Source organism: Pristiophorus japonicus, chromosome 5, assembly GCF_044704955.1.
Source record: "Pristiophorus japonicus isolate sPriJap1 chromosome 5, sPriJap1.hap1, whole genome shotgun sequence".
In the NCBI taxonomy this organism is placed as follows: domain Eukaryota; kingdom Metazoa; phylum Chordata; class Chondrichthyes; family Pristiophoridae; genus Pristiophorus; species Pristiophorus japonicus.
Window position 1 is genome coordinate 227,210,464 of NC_091981.1, and position 26,351 is coordinate 227,236,814.

Consider the following 26,351-nt stretch of genomic DNA (forward strand, 5'->3'; position numbering starts at 1 on the left):
TAGCCTCCAGAATGGTCCAGGCATCGGAAACACGGTTTCAATATGCCAATTGTCCGTTCAATGATGCAGCGCGTCGCAATGTGTGACACGTTGTATTGATGGTCAGTTTCCGTCCGGGTTACGCGAAGGGGCGTCATGAGCCAGGTGGCGAGGCCATATCCTTTGTTTCCCAGTAGCCAGCTCTGCCCTTCTGTCTGCTGCTCAAACATGGCAGATATAACACTGTCGCGTAGGATGAACGCATCATGGGTGCTGCCAGGGTATCTTGCATCGACTGACATGATGCGATGCATGTCGTCACACCCGAGCTGCACATTAATGGAGTGGAAGCCGTTTCTATTCCCGTACATCTCAGAATCCTGCAAAGGTACTCACAAGACGATGTGGGTATAATTAATGCAGTCTTTGGGAAGCCAGCAATCCTTCAGAAGCCCACAGCCGTGTCATCGATTGCTTGGGAGGTCATGGGGAATATGATGAACTGAAGGAAATCTTTATTAGGCAGGAAATTGTGTTAGGGAAATTGATGGGATTGAAGGCCGATAAATCCCTGGGGCCTGATAGTCTGCATCCCAGAGTACTTAAGGAAGTGGCCCTAGAAATAGTGGACGCATTGGTGATCATTTTCCAACAGTCTTATGTCTCTGGATCAGTTCCTATGGACTGGAGGGTAGCTAATGTAACACCACATTTTAAAAAGGGAGGGAGAGAGAAAGCAGGTAATTATAGACTGGTTAGCCTGACATCAGTAGTGGGGAAATGTTGGAATCAATTATTAAAGATGAAATAGCAGCGCATTTGGAAAACAGTGACAGGATCGGTCCAAGTCAGCATGGATTTACGAAGGGGAAGCCATGCTTGACAAATCTTCTGGAATTTTTTGAGGATGTAACTAGTAGAGTTGACAAAGGAGAACCAGTGGATGTGGTGTATTTGGACTTTCAAAAGGCTTTTAACAAGGTCCCATACAAGAGATTGGTGTGCAAAATCAAAGCACATGGTATTGGGGGTAATATACTGATGTGGATAGAGAACTGGTTGGCAGACAGGAAGCAGAGAGTCGGGATAAACGGGTCCTTATCAGAATGGCAGGCAGTGACTAGTGGAGTGCCACAGGGCTCAGTGCTGGGGCCCCAGCTCTTTACAATATACATCAATGATTTAGATGAAGAAATTGAATGTAATATCTCCAAGTTTGCAGATGACACTAAACTGGGTGGAGGGTGTGAGCTGTGAGGGGAACGCTAAGAGGCTGCAGGGTGACTTGGACAGGTTAGGTGAGTGGGCAAATGCATGGCAGATGCAGTATAATGTGGATAAATGTGAGGTTATCCACTTTGGGGGCAAAAACGCAAAGATAGATTATCTGAATGGCGGCAGATTAGGAAAAGGGGAGGTGCAACGAGACCTGGGTGTCATGGTTCATCAGTCATTGAAAGTTGGCATACAGGTACAGCAGGCGGTGAAGAAGGCCTTCATAGCTAGGGGATTTGAGTATAGGAGCAGGGAGGTCTTACTGCAGTTGTACAGGGCCTTGGTGAGGCCTCAGCTAGAATATTGTGTTCAGTTTTGGTCTCCTAATCTGAGAAAGGACGTTCTTGCTATTGAGGGAGTGCAGCGAAGGTTCACCAGACTGATTCCCAGGATGATTGGACTGACATATGAGGAGAGACTGGATCAACTGGGCCTTTATACACTGGAGTTTAGAAGGATGAGAGGGGATCTCATAGAAACATATAAGATTCTGACAGGACGGGTCAGGTTAGATGTGGGTCGAATGTTCCCGATGTTGGTGAAGTCCAGAACCAGGGGACACAGTCTTAGGATAAGGGGTAGGCCATTTAGGACTGAGATGAGGGGAAACTGCTTCACTCAGAGAGTTGTTAACCTGTGCAATTCCCTGCCGCAGATAGTTGTTGATGCCAGTTCAATGGATATATTCAAGAGGGAGTTAGATATGGCACTTATGGCTAAGGGGATCAAGGGGTAGAGAGAGAAAGCAGGAAAGGGGTACTGAGGGAATGATCAGCCATGATCTTATTGAATGGTGGTGTAGGCTCGAAGGGCCGTATGGCCTACTCCTGCACCTATTTTTTATGTTTCTATGAAGTCATTCCTCCGTGCATACATTGCAGCCGTGACCTGGCGAATGGAGACATGTGTTGCATGCTGAGAGATGGCGCACACATCCGCAGTTGTAATTTGAAATGATCCTGAGGCATTGAATGAAAGTGCAGCTGTAACCTTCACTTCAACTGACAAAGCAGTGTTCCTGACGCTTCTCGGCTGCAGGTCTGGTTTCATCAACTCACAGATCTCATGGACAACTTCTTTGCAGAAACGCAGCTTTCTGACACAGTCTGCATCACTCAGGTGCAGGTACGAACGCCTGTCTCGATATACCCGAGGTGGGTAAGGCCTCCTGCCCAGCACCCTCCGGGCTCCGATGTTCCTGATGCGATGAGCTCTATCAATTGTCTCCTACGTAGCATCATGATGCAGAAGGCTCACACAATGTCTGGCATTGTCAGTATTGCCCCTATACTTAAAGTTAAACTTTCAAAGCAGCTGAAAATGGCAGGAAAACAGGCAACATAGATTTGCAGTTCTCTGTCTCCCCAAGGTCTGTTTGGATGGGACACACACAAAGGTCTTGTGACCTCTCATCTCTCTCCCCTCTCCCCCCACCCCCTTGAGTCTTGTGATCTCCCTCTCCCCGGGCTACAAGCCGTAAGATCGTCTCTCTCTCTCTCTCTCTCTCCCTTCCTCCCCGGGGTACAAGCCGTAAGATCGGCTATCTCGCTCCCTCCCCGGGCTAGAAGCTGTAAGATCAGCTATCTCTCTCTCTCCACGGGCTACAAGCTGTAAGATCAGCTATCTCTCCCTCCTCTCCTCTCCTCTCTTTCTCACCCCCTGACTCCCCCCACCCCCCTACTCCTACTCCAAAAAAACGGCGCAAATCACTGGGGAAAATTGAGCCTTATATTCTGACCTTAGTACATTTCTCTTTTTAAGATTTTATATGTTTGTGTTCAAATTTCTTGTCCATCAAGATAAAGGATGAATATGCTGGGATATCAAACATTTTTCATTCCTCCACCCAATAGCACCCAGCACACTACAGAGTTAAGAACAGTCCAGCCATGGTGGAATCCAACATCCTCTCCCAATGGGTCACTGTGATTTCTACTTACTTTTGGTCTGCTGCACTCACAGCCAATGATGAAAACCAGCTGCTGATATTAACCAGCGGCCAAGTACACAACAAAAACTTGCAAGAGAAAAAAGAAATCAGGGTCCAGAGACTGAGAGAGGCCGGTATGTCCAATTGAAATCAGTGCCAACCAGGCAACACCCAAGTATTAAAGTAAAGAAAAAACTTAGTAGAAAAGAAATTGAATGTTACAAAAATTACATAACTACCGCAGACAGCTTCAGCAACTACTAAGAAACTGATCCAACAGTCATAAAAAATACTGAACAATTAAAATGTTCCTTGTGGGAAACAACATATCAATTACACGTTACTGGGAATCGGAATCAAAACTGAGGTTTTCTCTCAAAGAGAAGTTATGAATCGACAGAGCATGGGGGTGAGATGGGGGGAATATCACACTTTCTGAATTGCAAAAATTTAAAGGAACAGTGTAATTTTTCATGATGACATGGTAAGAATTTCTATTTTTTTTTATATAAAGTGCAGGATGAGCAAATGAGGAATTTAACAATTGTTATATTCTTTGGTACTGTATCAAGCATTTTCATTGAGCTATGCACAAAGACATTGTAATGCAGTTGGGCTACCTAGTCTGAAAAGTATTGTAAAGAAATGTATAAAGTTTGGTTCTACACTAGACGCAGTAGATATGCAGCCAGAAAAAGTTTGCCTTTTCTCAAACAAAAACACAGGCACACTCTTTTATACTGATTATAAAGGGTTCAACGTCCTGTCACCTTTTACAATCTATACATAATTCACCAGAATTACAAAGGTAAACTGAACTATGTGCATGTGCTTCAATTATGAAAAAGATTGGTCTCCCTTCACACCACTCCTAACAGTTAGTTCAACTGCTCCATGTTTGGACTATTGCACAAGTGGTACTGTATTCCAAAATATTGTACAGTGATGGCATTGTGTGCAATATTTAAAGAAAGATGTCTAAGTAAAGTGCTCTCACTTTGTACACCTTTGAAATCAGTTTGGAGATGGCCTTCGAAAATACGTAGCATGTGTGCATTGAGTTCTTCTGCTCTAATGCTGTTAGTCCTGCTTTATATTGTGTGTGGCAGGGCAGGAAATTACGGGCTCAACTTTGCCCAACCCCTTTTTTTGGCGCACTTACCTTAAGTGCGCCGACTTTGCGTAGTGGAAATGGCGCCGGAAAAAAGTGGCCCCATCCTGGCCGCTCTTCCAAGTCCCCGGAGTCCCAGTGTGGCGTGCATTCAGAAGTGGGGGGCGGAGCAACAGGCCAGCGCCGAAAACAGTGCCGGCACCTGCGCGCATGCACAACGACGTCTGCGCGCATGCTCCTGACATCCAAGCGTGTCCTGCGGGCTGTGAGCAGGACCCGATGCTCACAGCCCCTATCCCCAACCGAAGGGACGCCCCGATCTTGCCGCACCCTATCCCCGGCCAAGTGGCCTCCCGCAACGGCCGGCCAGCCCGCTGCCTTCCCAGGCCAACTTCAAAGATTAAGGTAGGATTTACATCATTTTTATTAGTATTTTAATTGTTTGAGCTTTTCCTTGCAATGTTTGCTGCTTGGTCGTTGGGGTCCTCTCCAGTTCCCTTCCCTCACCTATCCCTGCCCTAATGTCTGCCGAATGTGCGCTGCTTTTTCTTCACTGCCCGCAAGGTTTTTCAGAGCTGGCCACATATGCTGACTTAAGTCGATTTGGAGTAAGATTTTGCTGGCCAAAATGGCATAAATGGCCAAAACTGGCATGTGTCTGGGAACGCCCCCTTTTGAAAAAAAAAGCTGACCTAAAAAAAAATCGTAGCTAACTGACTTACTCTGGAGCAAATCTTTTGAGGAAAATAGTATTTTTTAAAACTTACACCAGAAAAAACAACTTGCTCCAAAAAAATTGATGCAAGTCATGGCCAAAGTTAGGCCCTACATCACTAGCGAATACTTATATTAATAACTAATTCCTCATGGCATTGTAAATGGGGAGTCAAGACCAAGTGCAGTATTAAGATCAAGTAGGGTTACAGGAGTGGGAGTGAGAAAATAACTATCAAGGTTGGGGAGTAGGGGGAAAAGGGTGGAGGGAGAGTGGGAAGGGAACTGGAGAGACGAGTAATGGGGAAGTGTAAAAGGCGAGAGGGTGAAAGGGACAGAGGAGAGGAGGGGAGCTGGGATAGAGAAAGAGAGCAGGAAATAAGGGGTGTGGAAAAAGGTGGAGGAGGAGGAGGATGATGATGGATGGGCAGGGTTATGGGGGGTGAAGAGGGCAGGGTTACAGGGGGAGAAAAGGCAAAGAAACTTTTTCAGTAGGTCGAATGGAAAATAGGCTGGACTGCCAAATGGGTTTGGCACTGGCAAAGTCTGTATGCGCAGAGCGAGTACAGAGCCTGCAAAGTCTCTCAGCTGGAGATGGGAAGTGAGGTACAGGAAGGAAGGAAGGGAAGGGAAGGGAAGGGAAGGGAAGGGAAGAGAAGAGAAGGAAGGAAGGAAGGAAGCAAGTGAGGTACAGAAAGGATGGGGAAGGAAATGAGATACAGGAAGGAAGGATGACATGTGCAGGAAGGAAGGTGGTGAGGTGTAGGAAAGAAGGATGGAACACAAAAGCAAAATACTGCAGATGCTCGAAATCAGAAATAAAAACAAATGCTGGAAATACTCAGCAGATCAGCAGCATCTGTGGAGAGAGAAACAGAGTTAACGTTTAAGGTCGATGACCCTTCATCAGAACTGGACAAAGTTAGAGATGTAAAAGGTTTTTAAGCAAATGCTGGACCAGGGAAAGGTGGGAGGGGTGGAAAGAATAAAAGGGGAGGTCTGTGATAGGGTGGAAGGCAGAAGAGATTAAGAGACAAAAGAGGTAATAGTGCAAGGCAAAAGGAGATGGTAATAGGACAAGTTAAGAAACAAAAGATGAGTTTAGATAGGGTGTAAATGGAAATTACAGAATCAACAGCTGTCATGGAAAAGAGAGAGAGAAAAAAAAAATATAGGGGCAGGGGTTACGGTCGGAAATTGTTGAACTCAATGTTGAGTCCGGAAGGCTGTAAAGTGCCTAAACGAAAGAAGAGGTGCTGTTCCTCGAGCACTGGATCAGTGCAAGAGGCTGAGGACGCAGAGATCAGAGAATGACGTGAGTATCACGTGTAGTGAGTTGGTCTTACCGCAGGAGAAGGGTCCACAGCCAGATAGGGACTGGAAGACCAGCAGGAAGAGCAGTGCAAGAAAGATAGTGCAGGGGTCCCCTGTGGTCATCCCCCTGCAAAACAGATACACTGCTTTGAGTACTGTTGGGGAGGATGACTCATCAGGGGAGGGCAGCAGCAGCCAAGTTCATGGCACCGTAGGTGGCTCTGCTGCAAAGGAGGGCAGGAAAAAGATTGGGAGCGCGATAGTGATAGGGGATTCGATGGTGAGGGGAATAGATAGGCATTTCTGCGGACGCAACCGAGACTCCAGGATGGTATGTTGCCTCCCTGGTGCAAGGGTCAAGGATGTCTCGGCGCGGGTGCAGGACATTCTGAAATGGGAGGGAGAACAGCCAGTTGTCGTGGTGCACATTGGTACCAACGACATAGGTAAAAAAAGGGATGAGGTCCTACGAAAAGAATTTAAGGAGCTAGAAGCTAAATTAAAAAGTAGGACCTCAAAAGTAGTAATCTCGGGATTGCTACCAGTGCCACGTGCTAGTCAGAGTAGGAATCGCAGGATAGCGCAGATGAATACATGGCTTGAGCAGTGGTGCAGCAGGGAGGGATTCAAATTCTTGGGGCATTGGAACCGGTTCTGAGGGAGGTGGGACCAGTACAAACCGGACGGTCTGCACCTGGGCAGGACCAGAACCAATGTCCTAGGGGGAGTGTTTGCTAGTGCTGTTGGGGAGGAGTTAAACTAATATTGCAGGGGGATGGGAACCTATGCAGGGAGACAGAGGGAGACAAAAATGAGGCAAAAGTAAAAGACAGAAAGGAGATGAGGAAAAGTGGAGGGCATAGAAACCCAAGGCAAAGAACAAAAAGGGCCACTGTACAGCAAAATTCTAAAAGGACAAAGGGTGTTAAAAAAGCAAGCCTGAAGGCTTTGTGTCTTAATGCAAGGAGTATCCGCAATAAGGTGGATGAATTAACTGTGCAAATAGAGGTTAACAAATATGATGTGATTGGGATTACGGAGACGTAGCTCCAGGATGATCAGGGCTGGGAACTCAACATCCAGGGGTATTCAACATTCAGGAAGGATAGAATAAAAGGAAAAGGAGGTGGGGTAGCATTGCTGGTTAAAGAGGAGATTAATGCAATAGTTAGGAAAGACATTAGCTTGGATGATGTGGAATCTATATGGGTAGAGCTGCAGAACACTAAAGGGCAAAAATCGTTAGTGGGAGTTGTGTACAGACCTCCAAACAGTAGTAGTGATGTTGGGGAGGGCATCAAACAGGAAATTAGGAGTGCATGCAATAAAGGTGCAGCAGTTATAATGGGTGACTTTAATATGCACATAGATTGGGCTAGCCAAACTGGAAGCAATACGGTGGAGGAGGATTTCCTGGAGTGCATAAGGGATGGTTTTCTAGACCAATATGACGAGGAACCAACTAGGGGGGAGGCCATCTTAGACTGGGTGTTGTGTAATGAGAGAGGATTAATTAACAATCTCATTGTGCGAGGCCCCTTGGGGAAGAGTGACCATAATATGGTGGAATTCTGCATTAGGATGGAGAATGAAACAGTTAATTCAGAGACCATGGTCCAGAACTTAAAGAAGGCTAACTTTGAAGGTATGAGGCATGAATTGGCTAAGATAGATTGGCTAATGATACTTAAGGGATTGACTGTGGATGGGCAATGGCAGACATTTAGAGACTGCATGGATGAATTACAACAATTGTACATTCCTGTCTGGCGTAAAAATAAAAAAGGGAAGGTGGCTCAACCGTGGCTATCAAGGGAAATCAGGGATAGTATTAAAGCCAAGGAAGTGGCATACAAATTGGCCAGAAATAGCAGCGAACCTGGGGACTGGGAGAAATTTAGAACTCAGCAGAGGAGGACAAAGGGTTTGATTAGGGCAGGGAAAATGGAGTACGAGAAGAAGCTTGCAGGGAACATTAAGGCAGATTGCAAAAGTTTCTATAGGTATGTAAAGAGAAAAAGGTTAGTAAAGACAAACATAGGTCCCCTGCAGTCAGAATCAGGGGAAGTCATAACGGGGAACAAAGAAATGGCAGACCAATTGAACAAGTACTTTGGTTCAGTATTCACTGAGGAGGACACAAACAACCTTCCGGATATAAAAGGGGTCAGAGGGTCTAGTAAGGAGGAGGAGGAACTGAGGGAAATTTTTATTAGTCGGGAAATTGTGTTGGGGAAATTGATGGGATTGAAGGCCGATAAATCCCCAGGGCCTGATGGACTGCATCCCAGAGTACTTAAGGAGGTGGCCTTGGAAATAGCGGATGCATTGACAGTCATTTTCCAACATTCCATTGACTCTGGATCAGTTCCTATCGAGTGGAGGGTAGCCAATGTAACCCCACTTTTTAAAAAAGGAGGGAGAGAGAAAGCAGGGAATTATAGACCGGTCAGCCTGACCTCAGTAGTGGGTAAAATGATGGAATCAATTATTAAGGATGTCATAGCAGTGCATCTGGAAAATGGTGACATGATAGGTCCAAGTCAGCATGGATTTGTGAAAGGGAGATCATGCTTGACAAATCTTCTGGAATTTTTTGAGGATGTTTCCAATAAAGTGGACAAAGGAGTACCAGTTGATGTGGTATATTTGGACTTTCAGAAGGCTTTCGACAAGGTCCCACACAGGAGATTAATGTGCAAAGTTAAAGCACATGGGATTGGGGGTAGTGTGCTGACGTGGATTGAGAACTGGTTGTCAGACAGGAAGCAAAGAGTAGGAGTAAATGGGGACTTTTCGGAATGGCAGGCAGTGACTAGTGGGGTACCGCAGGGTTCTGTGCTGGGGCCCCAGCTGTTTACATTGTACATTAATGATTTAGACGAGGGGATTAAATGTAGTATCTCCAAATTTGCAGATGACACTAAGTTGGGTGGCAGTGTGAGCTGCGAGGAGGATGCTATGAGGCTGCAGAGTGACTTGGATAGGTTAGGTGAATGGGCAAATGCGTGGCAGATGAAGTATAATGTGGATAAATGTGAGGTTATCCACTTTGGTGGTAAAAACAGAGACAGAGACTATTATCTGAATGGTGACAGATTAGGAAAAGGGAAGGTGCAACGAGACCTGGGTGTCATGGTACATCAGTCATTGAAGGTTGGCATGCAGGTACAGCAGGCGGTTAAGAAAGCAAATGGCATGTTGGCCTTCATAGCGAGGGGATTTGAGTACAGGGGCAGGGAGGTGTTGCTACAGTTGTACAGGGCCTTGGTGAGGCCACACCTGGAGTATTGTGTGCAGTTTTGGTCTCCTAACTTGAGGAAGGACATTCTTGCTATTGAGGGAGTGCAACGAAGATTCACCAGACTGATTCCCGGGATGGTGGGACTGACCTATCAAGAAAGACTGGATCAACTGGGCTTGTATTCACTGGAGTTCAGAAGAGTGAGAGGGGACCTCATAGAAACGTTTAAAATTCTGACGGGTTTGGACAGGTTGGATGCAGGAAGAATGTTCCCAATGTTGGGGAAGTCCAGAACCAGGGGTCACAGTCTAAGGATAAGGGGGTAAGCCATTTAGGACCGAGATAAGGAGAAACTTCTTCACCCAGAGAGTGGTGAACCTGTGGAATTCTCTACCACAGAAAGTAGTTGAGGCCAATTCACTAAATATATTCAAAAGGGAGTTAGATGAAGTCCTTACTACTCGAGGGATCAAGGGGTATGGCGTGAAAGCAGGAAGGGGGTACTGAAGTTTCATGTTCAGCCATGAACTCATTGAATGGCGGTGCAGGCTAGAATGGCCTGCTCCTGCACCTATTTTCTATGTTTCTATGTTTCTATGAGTGGGCGTGGAGTGGAGAATTAGACAGGCGACCGGAAGCTCGGGATCACGCTTACGGACTGAATGGAGGTGTTCTGCAAAGTGGTCACCCAATCTGCGTTTGATCTCCCCAATGTAGAGGAGACCACACCGTGAGCAGCGAATACAGTATACTAAATTGAAAGTAGTACAAGTAAAATCGCTGTTTCACCTGGAAGGTGTGTTTGGGGCCCTGAACAGTGGGAATGGAGGAGGTAAAAGGGCAGGTGTTGCATCTCCTGCACATGCACAGGAAGGTGCTGTGGGAGGTGGAGGGGTCGCTGGGGGTGATTGGGGAGTGGATCAGGGTGTCCCTTGGAATGCTGGAGGGGGGGGGGGGGGGGGGGAGATCAAGCTGGAGGTGGCAGAAAATGATCCGCTGATCATGGAGGCTGGTGGGGTGGAAGGTGAGGACGAGGGGAACTATGCCGTGGTTCTGAGAAGGAGGGAAAGGGGCGAGAACGTAAGTGTGGGAAATAAAAGGAGGATGGAAGGTGTGTTAGCGTGTGTATGTATGTGGGGTTATTTACTTCTTTCCCTTCCACTCAAGCAGAGCCAACAAGTTTCTCTCCAATATGCACCTTAATTCCTAATGGGGAAACTACAACTTCTTTCCCATCCGGCCACCAAATTTCTTAGTGGGGCGGATGAGATGCTGTGCACATTGATTCCCATTCATGGCCCCAAAATTTCACCCAGGCTCTCACTTTCCTACAACAGTCACTCACCCGGCTGCCTGTCTGTGTGTTGTGCAATTTTTTATGCCAGGCTTATGTCATGTTGGGCCATTACTGCCAGCAACCAGAGAAGTTAATTGGCTCTGATTTTACATAAGAACATAAGAAATAGCAGGAGTAGGCCATATGGACCCTCGAGCCTGCTCTGCCATTTAATATGATCATGGCTGATCCAATCATGGACTCAGGTCCACTTCCCTGCCCGTTCCCCATAACCCCTTATTCCCTTATCGGTTAAGAAACTGTCTATCTCTGTCTTAAATTTATTCAATGATCCAGCTTCCACAGCTCTCTGAGGCAGCGAATTCTACAGATTTACAACCCTCAGAAGAAATTCCTCCCCGTCTCATTTTGCAGTGGATAATGACGCCATCATTACCCCTCTGAAACTCACTGTAACTTCAGGTTTTAGCCAATATCGCTAGTAAACACATTAAATGATAAGTCTTGTTGGAATAGGTGTAACTAGGGCTTTAAACAGTGTGCTGACTGCTAAACAACCGTTCTGGTCCTGAAAATCTAATTTTATATTTGTGGAATGTAACGTTTCTCCATTATGATAAAAATGACTAGATTTTAAAAAAACAAATATTTTTTTTTTAAGTTGTTCATGATATTTCAATTTCTACCTTAATCCCATGTGTATGTTCCAATCTTTTGTTTGCTCTCTTAACATTTTTTTAAAAGTGCAGCTAATTGGTGCTTTTGATTGCCTGGTTTGCTGTCTGTGATAATTCTTCAATGTGACTAGCTGCTTAGACAACTTAATGATGTCACTGCTGCTCTACGCTAGGAATCCCCCATTAACAGCGCTACAATCAATTATACGTCGAGGAAGCTAAAGTTCTCGCCAGAGATCTCAAGATCTCTGTGGGCAGTGGCGATCACTGTCGTATCGCCACTGATCCCAAATTACAGGCCATTCTCGATGTTAAACTCCAGAGTCTAACCCAGTTCACCATTCAGTTCCTCGATCTATTTATGGTCTTTAGCGAGCAACAGTGTGTGTGGCAGGAGTTAAACCTAACTGAAACACTTGTCCAACACAGGAAATTGGAGTAATGTCAGAAGCGAGAATTATGATTAACCAGAGACATAGAAACATAGAAAATAGGTGCAGGAGTAGGCCATTCGGCCCTTCAAGCCTGCACCACCATTCAATGAGTTCATGGCTGAACATGCAACTTCAGTACCCCATTCCTGCTTTCTCGCCATACCCCTTGATCCCCCTAGTAGTAAGGACTTCATCTAACTCCTTTTTGAATATATTTAGTGAATTGGCCTCAACAACTTTCTGTGGTAGAGAATTCCACAAGTTCACCACTCTCTGGGTGAAGAAATTCCTCCTCATCTCGGTCCTAAATGGCTTCCCCCTTATCCTTAGACTGTGTCCCCTGGTTCTGGACTTCCCCAACATTGGGAACATTCTGCCTGCATCTAACCTGTCTAACCCCGTCAGAATTTTAAACGTTTCTATGAGGTCCCCTCTCATTCTTCTGAACTCCAGTGAATACAAGTCCAGTTGATCCAGTCTTTCTTGATAGGTCAGTCCCGCCATCCCGGGAATCAGTCTGGTGAACCTTCGCTGCACTCCCTCAATAGCAAGAATGTCCTTCCTCAGGTTAGGAGACCAAAACTGTACACAATACTCCAGGTGTGGCCTCACCAAGGCCCTGTACAATTGTAGCAACACCTCCCTGCCCCTGTACTCAAATCCCCTCGCTATGAAGGCCAACATGCCATTTGCTTTCTTAACCGCCTGCTGTACCTGCATGCCAACCTTCAATGACTGATGTACCATGACACCCAGGTCTCTTTGCACCTCTCCTTTTCCTAATCTGTCACCATTCAGATAATAGTCTGTCTCTCTGTTTTTACCACCAAAGTGGATAACCTCACATTTATCCACATTATACTTCATCTGCCATGCATTTGCCCACTCACCTAACCTATCCAAGTCGCTCTGCAGCCTCATAGCATCCTCCTCGCAGCTCACTGCCACCCAACTTAGTGTCATCCGCAAATTTGGAGATACTACATTTAATCCCCTCGTCTAAATCATTAATGTACAGTGTAAACAGCTGGGGCCCCAGCACAGAACCTTACGGTACCCCACTAGTCACTGCCTGCCATTCTGAAAAGTCCCCATTTACTCCTACTCTTTGCTTCCTGTCTGACAACCAGTTCTCAATCCATGTCAGCACACTACCCCCAATCCCATGTGCTTTAACTTTGCACATTAATCTCTTGTGTGGGACCTTGTCGAAAGCCTTCTGAAAGTCCAAATATACCACATCAACTGGTTCTCCCTTGTCCACTCTACTGGAAACATCCTCAAAAAATTCCAGAAGATTTGTCAAGCATGATTTCCTTTTCACAAATCCATGCTGACTTGGACCTATCATATTACCTCTTTCCAAATACACTGCTATGACATCCTTAATAATTGATTCCATCATTTTACCCACTACCGATGTCAGGCTGACCGGTCTATAATTCCCTGCTTTCTCTCTCCCTCCTTTTTTAAAAAGTGGGGTTACATTGGCTACCCTCCACTCGATAGGAACTGATCCAGAGTCAATGGAATGTTGGAAAATGACTGTCAATGCATCCACTATTTCCAAGGCCACCTCCTTAAGTACTCTGGGATGCAGTCCATCAGGCCCTGGGGATTTATCGGCCTTCAATCCCATCAATTTCCCCAACACAATTTCCCGACTAATAAGGATTTCCCTCAGTTCCTCCTCCTTACTAGACCCTCTGACCCCTTTTATATCCGGAAGGTTGTTTGTGTCCTCCTCAGTGAATACCGAACCAAAGTACTTGTTCAATTGGTCCGCCATTTCTTTGTTTCCCGTTATGACTTCCCCTGATTCTGACTGCAGGGGACCTACCTTTGTCTTTACTAACCTTTTTCTCTTTATATATCTATAGAAACTTTTGCAATCCGTCTTAATGTTCCCTGCAAGCTTCTTCTCGTACTCCATTTTCCCTGCCCTAATCAAACCCTTTGTCCTCCTCTGCTGAGTTCTAAATTTCTCCCAGTCCCCGGGTTCGCTGCTATTTCTGGCCAATTTGTATGCCACTTCCTTGGCTTTAATGTTGTACGCTTGTTTAAACAGGATGGTCCGGATTATGCGGTAGAAATAACAGTGAGGTTATCAGCATTCACCGTTATTAAGGAGTAAATTGGACAGCAACTTTCTGCGACCGCACATGCACAGTCAAACACAGAAATCAGGAAGTTTTTACTTTTTCTGTCTCTCTCTCCCTTTCTTAATCCCATCTTTCTTTTGCTTTCGGTACATAATTTGGCATTGAATTAACTAGTCTAATTAATATTTCTTGGTTTAGACTCTGTGTGCCTCAGTAAGGACTCTTCAATCTGATTGGTTAAGGAGACATGCCACTGCTTGACCTGTTTACACAGATCCCAGATTCCCTGCAGAGGGCACTGGGCTATTTTAGATTTCTAATAACTGCAAGTTCAGTGCAAAAGCCCGCAAAAAGTCTGTAAGAAAGTATAAGTGTAATGAATGGCTGGGGGTGTTTATTCGCCGCTGACCCCAAAATCCAGGCCAATAGAAATATGCTCATCAGCAGCAAGGTTCATCAAAATTGACAGTACCAAAGAATAGATCATTTACCTTCTGAACAATTCAAAACACAATTCAGAGCTGCATTTATCCAATTAGATCATCAAGCCATTGCAGTACATTATCCTAAAGCATTCTTTTAATCTCACACACACTTCTAATTGGGAATCAAGTGCCCACTGAGCTGATCTAACAGGTTGGACCCTGTAATACGATTTTAATCTAGAATATATCCTTAGTACAACGGAGATGGGAGGTCAACATTATACTGTTTCTTCCCTGCGTTTGATGGTGCAAAAATCTTAACAGTATGAAGTTAAGCAGTACTTGTTTCGTAAGAATGGATGCATACCTAGCCACAGATGTTTCAAATCCTTTGACGTTTTCTAGAAGAATAAATTTAGGAGTCTTTGAAAGTCTAGGAAGACCAAAACAAGAACACAATTTTTTAAAACTTTTATTTTGGTTTTCGCTTTCATACCATTAATGCAAAAATTATAAATTTCAGAAAAATTGATATTGACCACAACATTTCTGCAGTACTACTGTAATTTGACAAAAAATGAGAAAAAAACTTGGCTCTTTTTCAGCCAGTCAAGTGTCTGATATTCGCAGAAACCTGTGGCCATGTTTAAGATTTGAAAAATAAACTACCAAAAAATACACAAAGGCAGAGTTTATGTTTGTTTGATAGAGTTCACAATCGTAGGGGGAGTGGTATTTGCAAACTAAATTCAATTAATGCCATAAGCATTTATGACTTTTCTTGACACGGTCTAAAATGTAAAGCTGCTTAAGAAGCAGTAAGATGTAAACACTTTGGTTTCTATTTCATCACTGTAATTGATTACTTAAATTTTCTAAACCCATTTTAATAAATAATTTACCCACTCAACCAGTACTGCAAATTGCTTGTAAAGTATGGACAATTTTGGTTATCTGCAATCATTTATTGAAATAAAATGGATGTATTCAAAATTAGTCTTGAATTTTCATTTTAGGAAATTGTGATGTGTTAAAGGGCAAAAACAAACAAATTATCAGACTAGAAGGTGATAAACATAGAAACATAGAAAATAGGTGCAGGAGTAGGTCATTCAGCCCTTTGAGCCTGCACCGCCATTCAATGAGTTCGTGGCTGAACATGCAACTTCAGTACCCCATTCCTGCTTTCTCGCCATACCCCTTGTTCCCCCTAGTAGTAAGGACTACATTGAACTCCTTCTTGAATATATTTAGTGAATTGGCCTCAACAACTTTCTGTGGTAGAGAATTCCACAGGTTCACCACTCTCTGGGTGAAGAAGTTTCTCCTCATCTCGGTCCTAAATGGCTTACCCCTTATCCTTAGGCTATGACCCCTGGTTCTGGACTTCCCCAACATTGGGAACATTCTTCCTGCCTCTACCCTGTCTGAACCCGTCAGAATTTTAAACGTTGCTATGAGATCCCCTCTCATTCGTCTGAACTCCAGTGAATACAAGCCCAATTGATCCAGTCTTTCTTGATAGGTCAGTCCTGCCATCCCGGGAATCAGTCTGGTGAACCTTCGCTGCACTCCCTCAATAGCAAGAACGTCCTTCCTCAAGTTAGGAGACCAAAACTGCACACAATACTCCAGGTGTGGCCTCACCAAGGCCCTGTACAACTGTAGTAACACCTCCCTGCCCCTGTACTCAAATCCCCTCGCTATGAAGGCCAACATGCCATTTGCTTTCTTAACCGCCTGCTGTACCTGCATGCCAACCTTCAATGACTGATGTACCATGACACCCAGGTTTCGTTGCACCTCCCCTTTTCCTAATCTGTCACCATTCAGATAATAGTCTGTCTCTCTGTTTTTAGCACCAAAGTGGATAACCTCACATTTATTCACATTATACTTCATCTGCCATGCTCACTCACCTAACCTATCCAAGTCACTCTGCAGCCTCATAACATCCTCCTCGCAGCTCACACTGCCACCCAACTTAGTGTCATCCGCAAATTTGGAGATACTACATTTAATCCCCTTGTCTAAATCATTAATGTACAATGCAAACAGCTGGGGCCCCAGCACAGAACCTTGCGGTACCCCACTAGTCACTGCCTGCCATTCTGAAATGAGATTCGAATAGCCATGGAATGGCAGAGCAGGCTCGAGAGGCCGTATGGCCTACTCCTAATTCTTATGTTCTTATGTAGCAACTCACTGAAATATTAACTACAAGAATGTAAAAATTAGGAGTAGGCCATACAGCCCCTCGAGCCTGCTCCGCCATTCACTAAGATCATGCCTCATCTTTGACCTCAACTCCACTTTCCTCATATTTCCCTTGATTCCTCTAGTGTCCAAAAATCTATCTATCTCAGCTGTGAATATGCTCAACTACTCAGCATCCATCTACCCTTTTTATTTTCAAATGTTAACAGAACTGCTGCTTATTTTTGTATTTTAATTTTTATTTAAGATGTTTTTTTCTTATGTCTTTCATAATTTTCTACCTGCTTACCATCGAGCACGTGTGTTTGCTGATAAGACATTCTCATTTGTTTTTAATAAGTACGATTATTCAAAGAAAAATACATTCAGACCTTGGAAGTATGTCAAGGATGTACAAAAAGCTCTTGGTCCTGGGATCCAATACATCTTTCTGTGAACCTATTCTGTTTTAAAAAATAAACAATGAGCAATTAGTTTTTGAAATAAAAAGGTTTTCTTCTTTTCAAAACAGTTCTTATACTGGAAAATTGGAAGGATGAAATAAAAGCCATTCTTATATTTAAATCATTTGGTAAATAGAATAGCTATTTGCTATCTAGTTTATTCTGCTCATGAAGATGATATTTACAGCATGTTCCTAAGAAAGCTACTGTACGTTAAGAATTTAAAACAGCTACAAATATGGCACAAACTCCACAGCATCATAAATGCTTGGGTCCAATTCAAAGAGTTCCTCAAGTTGTCTCAAAGAGCCGTTAAAATACTTGTCCACTTTGCCTCAATGTATCTGTGTGAAATTGGATTTTCTTCACTTACATCAAGGACAAGTATAGAAACTGTTTGACTAATTTCCAGCTGAAACTCTCCAAAATCAAACCGGGAGTCCACAAATTGTTTGCGAGAAGCAAACAGGCTCATCCTACTCATTGAGACAAAGGTGAGTTATCGAGCATTCTTCGATGTTCAAGTTTATACAGCACTATAGTAGTACTATGATATTTATGTTGCTTTTTGTATTAAGCAAGATGTTATGTCAGTCGAGAAAATAAAATTCTCTTGTTCCATGCAAAAGTACAATTTCTGAGAAAGAGTGGGCTGCATATGGAGGGTGAATCACCAAAGGGGAGCCCAGCAAAAAAAAGTTTGAGAACCTCTGCTGTAGATAGTGCATTTTGTAGCCAAAGTGTGCCAGTACCTGGGCTGATAAGTGGCAAGTAACATTTGGGCCACACAAGTGCTAGACAATCACTATTTCCAACAAGCAAGAGTCTTCTAACCACCGCCCTTGACATTCAACGGCATTTCTATTGCCGAATTCCCCACCATCAACATCCTGGGGGTCACCATTGACTAGAAACTTAATTGGACCAGCCACATAAATACTGTGGCAACAAGAGCAGGTCAGAGGTTGGGTATTCTGCGGCAAGTGTCTCACCTACTGACTCCCCAAAGCCTTTCCACCATCTACAAGGCACAAGTCGGGAGTGTGATGGAATACGCTCCACTTGCCTGGATCAGTGCAGCTCCAAAAACACTCAAGAAGCTCAACACCATCCAGGACAAAGCAGCCCGCTTGATTGGCATCCCATTCACCACCTTAAACATTTACCCCTTCCACCACCGGACTACCATGGCTGCAGTATGTACCATCTACAAGATGCACTGCAGTAACTCACCAAGGTTTCTTCGGCAACGCCTCCCAAACCCGTGACCTCTACCACCTAGAAGGACAGGGATCAGTGCTGGGACCCCAAATATTTACAATCTATGTTAACGACTTGGAAGAAGGGACTGAGTGCAACACAGCCAAGTTTGCTAACGATACAAAGATGGGAGGAAAAGCAATGTGTGAGGAGGACACAAAAAATCTGCAAAAGGACATAGACAGGCTAAGTGAGTGGGCAAAAATTTGGCAGATGGAATATAATGTTAGAAAGTGTGAGGTCATGCACTTTAGTAGAAAAAAATCAAAGAGCAAGTTATTATTTAAATGGAGAAAGATTGCAAAGTGCCGCAGTGGGATCTGGGGGTACTTGTGCATGAAACACAAAAGAATAGTATGCAGGAACAGCAAGTGATCAGAAAGGCCAATGGTATCTTGGCCTTTATTGCAAAGGGGATGGAGTATAAAAGCAGGGAAGTCTTGCTACAGCTATACAAGGTTTTGGTGAGGCCACACCTGGAATACTGCGTGCAGTTTTGGTTTCCATATTTATGAAAGGATATACTTGCTTTGGAGGCAGTTCAGAGAAGGTTCACTCAGTTGATTCCGGGGATGAGGGGGTTGACTTATGAGGAAAGGTTAAGTAGGTTGGGCCTCTACTCATTGGAATTCAGAAGAATGAGAAGTGATCTTATCGAAACGTATACGATTATGAGGGGGCTTGACAAGGTGGGTGCATAGAGGATGTTTCCACTGATGGGGGAGACTAGAACTAGGTGGTATGATCTTAGAATAAGGGGCCGCCCATTTAAAACAGAGATGAGGAGAAATTTCTTCTCTCAGACGGTTGTAAATCTGTGGAATTTGGTGCCTCAGAGAGCTGTGGAAGCTGGGACATGGAATAAATTTAAGACAGAAATAGACAGTTTCTTAAAACAATAAGGGGATAAGGGGTTATGGGGAGCATGCGGTGAAGTTGAACCGAGTCCATGATCAGATCAGCCATGATCTTATTGAATGGCCAAGCAGGCTCGAGGGGCCGTATGGCCTACTCCTGTTCCTATTTCTTATGTTCTTACAAGGGCAGCAGGCGTATGGGAGCACCACCACTTCCAAGTTCCCCTCCAAGTCACACACCATCCTGACTTGGAAATATATCACCGTTCCTTCATCGTTGCTGGGTCAAAATCCTGGAACTCTCTCCCTAACAGCACTGTGGGAATACCTTCACCACGGACTGCAGCGGTTCAAGAAGGCGGATCAGCATCACCTTTTCAAGGGCAGTTAGGGTTGGGCAATAAATGCTGGCCTTACCAGCAATGCCAACATCCCATGAACGAGTGGAAAAAAAATAATGAAAGGGGTAGATATTGCCCCTGAATTTGAGGTCAGCAGCATAGCTAAGGAGTACGCCGCTATCCTCCGAACGAAATCCGCACTTACCTGGTGCGATGCCCCCTTCGAAAACATGCATTGTTTCGCTGCAGAGTGAAGCGCATTGTGCGTAAGCATATCTGGGATCACGTGGGGCGGTGCACCAATCAAGAAACCTGAATCTCTGATGCCCATTCATTTGTAGGGCATGGATTTGAGAAGACTTTTCTGCCTCCTATTTCTGGTGCACCCTGGCATGTAAGGCAGTCACAGTGCAGAATTTCATGTGGAAGTGTGGGTCAAGTTCCAATATCTAGGCCATGTAAGAAAAAAAATTAATCTCTAAATGGCAACTTGCACTTCGAGCTTTGGAACCAGTCATTCAATTTATGCAATGTTGCATTTAACCATGAACTTATTACAGACATTGGGCTCAATTTTCTCCAAAGCTGTTTTTTGGCATACATGAAGAGTTACACCCGTTTTTTGAGGGCACAAGTACGCCAAAAAAAAATCATCCAAGTTTCCCTGTTTGAATTCTTCATTTTGGCATCTCCTAGCCTGTCGTTTAGTTTGAGTGTGGAGCCCAAGATCTGCGCCAAAAAGATCGGGTTGCCACAGTAACCAGGGACACAAAGCTGAGGCTGGAAAGTGAAACATACAGCCAGCTCATAGCAACCTGCAAAAGCATATTGCAGCAACTTACCTCCATTAAATTATTAAAGTTTAATGACAAAAAAGCCCATCTCGCTCGCCCCCTCTCCTATATCAGGCCGAATGACCTCCCCTCTCCCGGTCCCTGCACCTATCCCTGTCCGAATGGCCTCCCGATCCCCGCCCCTATCCAAGGCCAAATGGCCATCCCCTCCCGGTCCCCGCACTTGTCCCAGGCCGAATGGCCTCTCCCCTCCCGGTCCCCGCACTTGTCCCAGGCCGAATGGCTTCTCCCCTCCCAGTCCCCACACCTATCCCAGGCTGAATGGCTACCCCCCTCCCAGTCCCCGCACTTGTCCCAGGCCGAATGGCTTCTCCCCTCCCAGTCCCCGCACCTATCCCAGGCTGAATGGCCTCCTGATGCTGGTCCCCGCACCTAATCCCTGGCCGAATAACCTCCAGGTCCTGGTCCCCGCACGTATCCCAGGCCGACTGGCCTCCCGGTCCCTGCTTATCCATGGCCGAATGGCCTACTGGTCCCTGCACCTATCCCTGGCTGAATGGCCTTTCAGTCCCAGTCCTCGCACCTATCCCTGGCCGAATGGCCTCCTGGTCCCTGCACCTATCCCTGACCGAATGGCCTCCCGGTCCCTGCTCCTATCCCTAGCCAAATGGCCTCCTGGTACCTGCACCTATCCCTGACCGAATGGTCTCCTGGTCCCTGCTCCTATCCCTGGCCAAATGGCGTCCCGGTCCCTGTTCCTATCCCTGGCCGAATGGCCTCCCGGTCCCTGCACCTATCCCTGGCCGAATGGCCTCCCGATCCCTGCACCTATCCCTGGCCGAAGGCCTTCCAGTCCCTGTCCCCACATGTATCCCTGGGCGAACGGTGTCCTCCTTCCCAGTCCCCGCTCCTAACTATGCCCGAAAGGCTTCGCCCCCCCACCACACTCTCTCTCTCTCACCTCTCTGCTGCTGCTGTCCAGGCCCTGGAACTGCATTTGCTGCGCTGATTTACTTACCTGCGCCGATTATCTCAGCAGAAGTTTTTTCCACAGAAGACACATACGCCTTCCCAAGAAGAGTTGGAGTAAATCGGAGCTGGCCAAACTTGCTTAAATGGCCAGAATTGGCACGGGTGGAAGGTTACGTCCCCATGACAAAAAAAAACAAACCTAAAAAAATCATAACTGAGTTACGCTGGCACACATTGATTGGGGAAACTTGTTTTTTTTTTTAAATTTAGGCCAAAAAAAGCGGCGCGCGCCAAAAAAAACGCCGCAAATCACTGGGGAAAATTGAGCCCATTATTTTTAATGCACAAAAAATGAAAGTGCCCCAAATCTCTAAAACATTCCAAATATACTAAGTTCATTATCCTGAAGATTTATGAAAACCTGTCTTTTGAAACAGTGCAATTAGCATTTGCTGTTCCCAGAAGGACGGTTATTTATATTTAATCTTATTTTATCTGAACTGCTTTTAAGTTCGATAAGCTTTAAAGCCAATCATTACACAGTGAAAACCATATTTCAAGCTGCTGTTTTGAAGCATATCCCCCCCTCCCCTTACACAATGCAAACAGGCTCCTGCGCCTGCTTGCACCAATCATAATATTTTCCTGTGGAATTGATGCACAGTTGGTGGGCAACTAGCTCAACTCTGCACCAGCAATGAGGATTTGACAGTTGCAGTGGATGATCTGTCTAGTCGGAACTTGACAGATCACAAGTTCGGGAATTAGCGCATGTGGAAATCTCAAACTTGCGTTCAATTTCAAAGGCGGTATGACAGCGTACTTGAAATGTTGTTGCAGCTGTACCTATCCAGATAACTCTTCCGTCACACTGCTGGTTTGAGCCTTATAGGTGGTGGAGCGACTCAATGGTGTTAAGGTGAGCCACTCATTATAGAGTACGCAGCCTCTGCCCTGCTCTTGTAGCCATGATGTTGATATGGCTAATCCAGTTAAGTTTCTAGTCAATGGTGAACCCCATAATGTTGATGGTAGAGGATGCAGTGATGGCAGTGCTATTGAAGGGCAAGGGAAGATAGGTGTGCCTTCTTTTGTTTAAGATGGTCATTACCTGGTAGTTATGAGCTTGGTTGGTATCCTGGTCCTGCTGTAGGCTGGCATTGGCCCCTTCATTATCAGAGGAGTTATGAATGGAACTGTACGGAACTGTACACTTTAGAATCATGAATGAATAGAAACATAGAAAATAGGTGGAGTAGGCCATTCGGCCCTTCGAGCCTGAACCACCATTCAATATGATCATGGCTGATCATGCAACTTCAGTACCCCATTCCTGCTTTCTCTCCATACCCCTTGATCTCTTTAGCCGTAAGGGCCACATCTAACTCCCTTTTGAATATATCTAATGAACTTGCCTCAACAACCTTCTGTGGTAGAGAATTTCATAGGTTCACAATTCTCTGAGTGAAGAAGTTTCTCCTCATCTTGGTCGTAAATGGCTTATCCCTTATCCTTAGACTGTGACCCCTGGTTGTGGACGTTCCCAACATCGGGAACATTCTTCCTGCATCTAACTTGTCCAATCCCATCAGAATTTTGTGTCTATGAGATCCCTTCTCATTCTTCTAAATTCCAGGAAATATAAGCCAAGTCGATCCGGTCTTTCTTCATATGGCAGTTCTGCCATCCCGGGAATCAGTCTGGTGAACCTTCGCTGCACTCCTTCAATAGCAAGAATGTCCTTCCTCAGATTAGAAGACCAAAACTGTACACAATATTCCAGGTGTGGCCTCACCAAAGCCCTGTACAACTGCAGTAAGACCTCCCTGCTCCTATACTCAAATCCTCTCGCTATGAAGGCCAACATGCCATTTGCTTTCTTCGCCGCCTGCTGTACCTGCATGCCAACTTTCAATGACTGATGTACCATGACACCCAGGTCTCGTTGCACCTCCCCTTTCCCTAATCTGTCACCATTCAGATAATATTCTGCCTTCTGGTTTTGTCACCAAAGTGAATAACCTCACATTTATCTACATTATACTGCATCTGCCATGCATTTGGCCACTCACCTAACCTGTCCAAGTCACCTTAGCATCCTCCTCACAGCTCACACTGCCAGCCAGCGTAGTGTCTTCTGCAAACTTGGAGATATTACATTCAATTTTCCTTCGTCTAAATCATTAATGTAAATTGTAAATAGCTGGGGTTCCAGCACTGAACCTTGCAGTACCCCACTAGTCACAGCCTGCCATTCTGAAAAGGACACGTTTATTCCTACTCTCAACTCCTAACCCCATTCCAAATCTTAAAACGACAAAGGTAAGGTCAATGACAAAACAGTTGAACAGGGTTGAACTGAAGACACTTCCCTGAGCAACTCCTGTAGCAATATCCCGGGACTGTGATGATTGGCCAACCATCTTTCTTGGTGTGAGGTATGTCTCCATTCACTGGAGAGTTTTCCCTTTGACTCCCACCAACTTGAGCCTTGCTAGATCTCTTGGTCTCATAGTCAGTCAAATGCTGGCACCTGTCAAAGACAGCTACACTCAACTCTTCTCTGGCTGTTGCATTCATATCTAGATTAATCCTGTGATGAGATGTGCAGCCAAGTAGTTCTGGCAGAACCCAAACTGAGCACTGGTGAGCAGGTGTCACTAATTATGGGCTCAAGTTTGCCCCCACGCTTAGAACGGCGCGACTCCATGAGCTGCGCCGACTTATTAGAACAAAAACTGCACCTAAAACTTGCCTTGGTATTCTCCCCGCTGCTGGAACGTAGCAGGCCCTTGGCGCGGCGCAGCACAAGCTGTGGGGGGGGCGGAGCCAGGTCTTGGCGCTGAAAATAGTGCAGGGACCTCTGCACATGCGCGCGAGAGTGTGCGCACATGTGCAGTAGCTCCAGGCCGCTGAGGCTGTGTGGGAGGGGCCCGAAGCACGCCGCTCCTAGCCCTGGTCGAATGGGCTCACTGGGGCGGCGAAGATTGGACTCGGGGCGGCGAAGATCGGACACGGGCCTCCCTCCTCTTCAGCTTCAGGTCCCGCTCCGGCTCCCCCCGCCCCCCCGCATTCAAGTCCTGCTCGGGGTCCCCGCCCTATTCAGGTCCGCTCATGCTCCCTCACAGTGTTCAGGTCCGCTCCTCCCGCTTCCTCCCCCTCCCGCTTCCTCCGCCCTCCGCCCCCCGCGCCCATTCAGGTCTGCTCCGGCTCTCCGCGCCCGCCCTCCCCCCGCCCCGCCCATTCAGATCGGCTCCGGCTCTCTGCCCCCACCCCACCTCCTCTTCGCTCCCTCCCTCCACTCTCCCCCCGCACCCCCCACCTTCTCCTCTCTTCCCTTTTCTTCCTCTCTCCACTCTCCCCGTCTCCTCCTCTCTCCCCCTCTTCTCTGCCACCCCACTCCACCCCTCCTCCTCTCCCAATCCCCCAAACACTCCTCTCCCCCCCTCCACTCCCCCCTCCTCCTCCTCCTCTCTCCCCTCCAGCTCCTCCTCCCTCCTCCTCCTCTCTCTCTCCCCTCCACCACCTCCTCCTCTCTCTCTCCCCTCCACCTCCGCTCTCTCTCCCCTCCACCTCCTCATCCTCTCTCACTCCACTCCACCTCCTCATCCTCTCTCTCTCCCCTCCACCTCCCTCTCTCCCCTCCACCTCCTCCTACTCTCTCTCCCCTCCACTTCCTCCTCCTCTCTCTCCCCTCCACCTCCTCCTCCTCTCTCTCCCCTCCACCTCCTCCTCCTCTCTCTCCCCTCCACCTCCTCCTCCTCTCTCTCTCTCTCCCCTCCATCTCCTCCTCCTCTCTCTCTCTCCCCTCCATCTCCTCCTCCTCTCTCTCTCTCTCTCTCTCCCCTCCATCTCCTCCTCCTCTCTCTCACCTCCACCTCCTCCTCTCTCTCCCCTCCACCTCCTCCTCACTCTCTCCCCTCCACCTCCTCCTCACTCTCCCCTCCCCTTCAACTCCTCTCTCCCCCTCCCCTCCAACTCCTCTCTCCCCCTCCCCTCCAACTACTCTCTCCCCCTCTCCTCTTCACCCCCACTCCCCCTCTCCCCCTCTTCCCCCCTCACCCTCTTCCCCTCCCCTCTCTTGCCATCCCCTCTCCTCTCACCCCCCGTCCCCCCCTCCCCTCTCTTGGCCCCCCCTCTCCTCACACCCCCTCCCTCCTCCTCCTTCTCTCATTCCCTCCCTCCTCCTCCTTCTCTCACCCCCTCCCTCCTCCTTCTCTCATCCCCTCCCTCCTCCTCCTTCTCTCAACCACTCCCTCCTCCTCCTCTCTCCCCCCTCCTCCTCCGACCCCCCTCATCCTACCCTCTCTCCTCCCCACCGCTCCTCCGTTCTGCACTCCACCCCCGCCCCCTCTCTCCCCATCCCCGCTCTTCTCTCCTCCCCCGCTCCTCTCTTACCCTCCCCCCGCTCTCGACCCGCCCCTCCTCCTCCTCTCTCTACGCCCCCCCGCCTCTCTATCCCCGCTCCTCCTCTCTCTACCCCCCTACTCCTCTCTCTACCCCCCCCAACTCCTCTCTCTACCCTCCCTACTCTTCCCCTCCCTCCTCCTGCTCCCTCTCTCTCCCCTCCTCCTTCTCTCTCTCTCTCTCTCTCTCCCCTCCTCCTTCTCTCTCTCTCCCCTCCTCCCTCTCTCTCTCTCCCCTCCTCCTTCTCCCTCTCTCTCCCCTCCTTCTCCCTCTCTTTCTCTCCCCTCCTCCTTCTCCCTCTCTCTCCCCTCCTCCTTCTCCTCCCCCCTCTCTCCTTCTCTTCCCCCCTCTCTCCTTCTCTTCCCTCCCCGTCCTCCCTCCTTCCCTCCTCCCTCTCCCCTCCCTCCTGCTCCTCTCTTCCCCCCACCACCACCACCTCCTCCTCCTCCTCCTCCTCCTCCTCTCTTGCCCCCCTCCTCCTCCTCCTCCTCTCTTCCCTCCTCCTCCTCCTCCTCCTCTCTTCCCCTCCTCCTCCTCTCCCCCCCTTCCCCCTCCTCC

At 46.9% G+C, this 26,351-nt stretch overlaps 1 protein-coding gene across 5 annotated transcripts in view; it reads right to left on the reverse strand.

Moving 5' to 3' along the window:
- trdmt1 (tRNA aspartic acid methyltransferase 1) overlaps window positions 1-26,351 on the reverse strand; it is a 145,997-nt gene that overhangs the window by 40,995 nt on the left and 78,651 nt on the right. For all 5 annotated transcript variants that reach the window (XR_011593259.1, XM_070880068.1, XM_070880067.1 and 2 more), the window contains 2 exons: window positions 17,091-17,162; window positions 14,870-14,935 (listed from right to left, as the gene is read on the reverse strand). Coding sequence is in view for 4 of the 5 variants with exons in the window: in XM_070880068.1 (XP_070736169.1) it covers window positions 14,870-14,935; window positions 17,091-17,162 (138 nt within the window). In the remaining variant the exon portion in view is untranslated. The remainder of the gene's footprint in view (window positions 1-14,869; window positions 14,936-17,090; window positions 17,163-26,351) is intronic.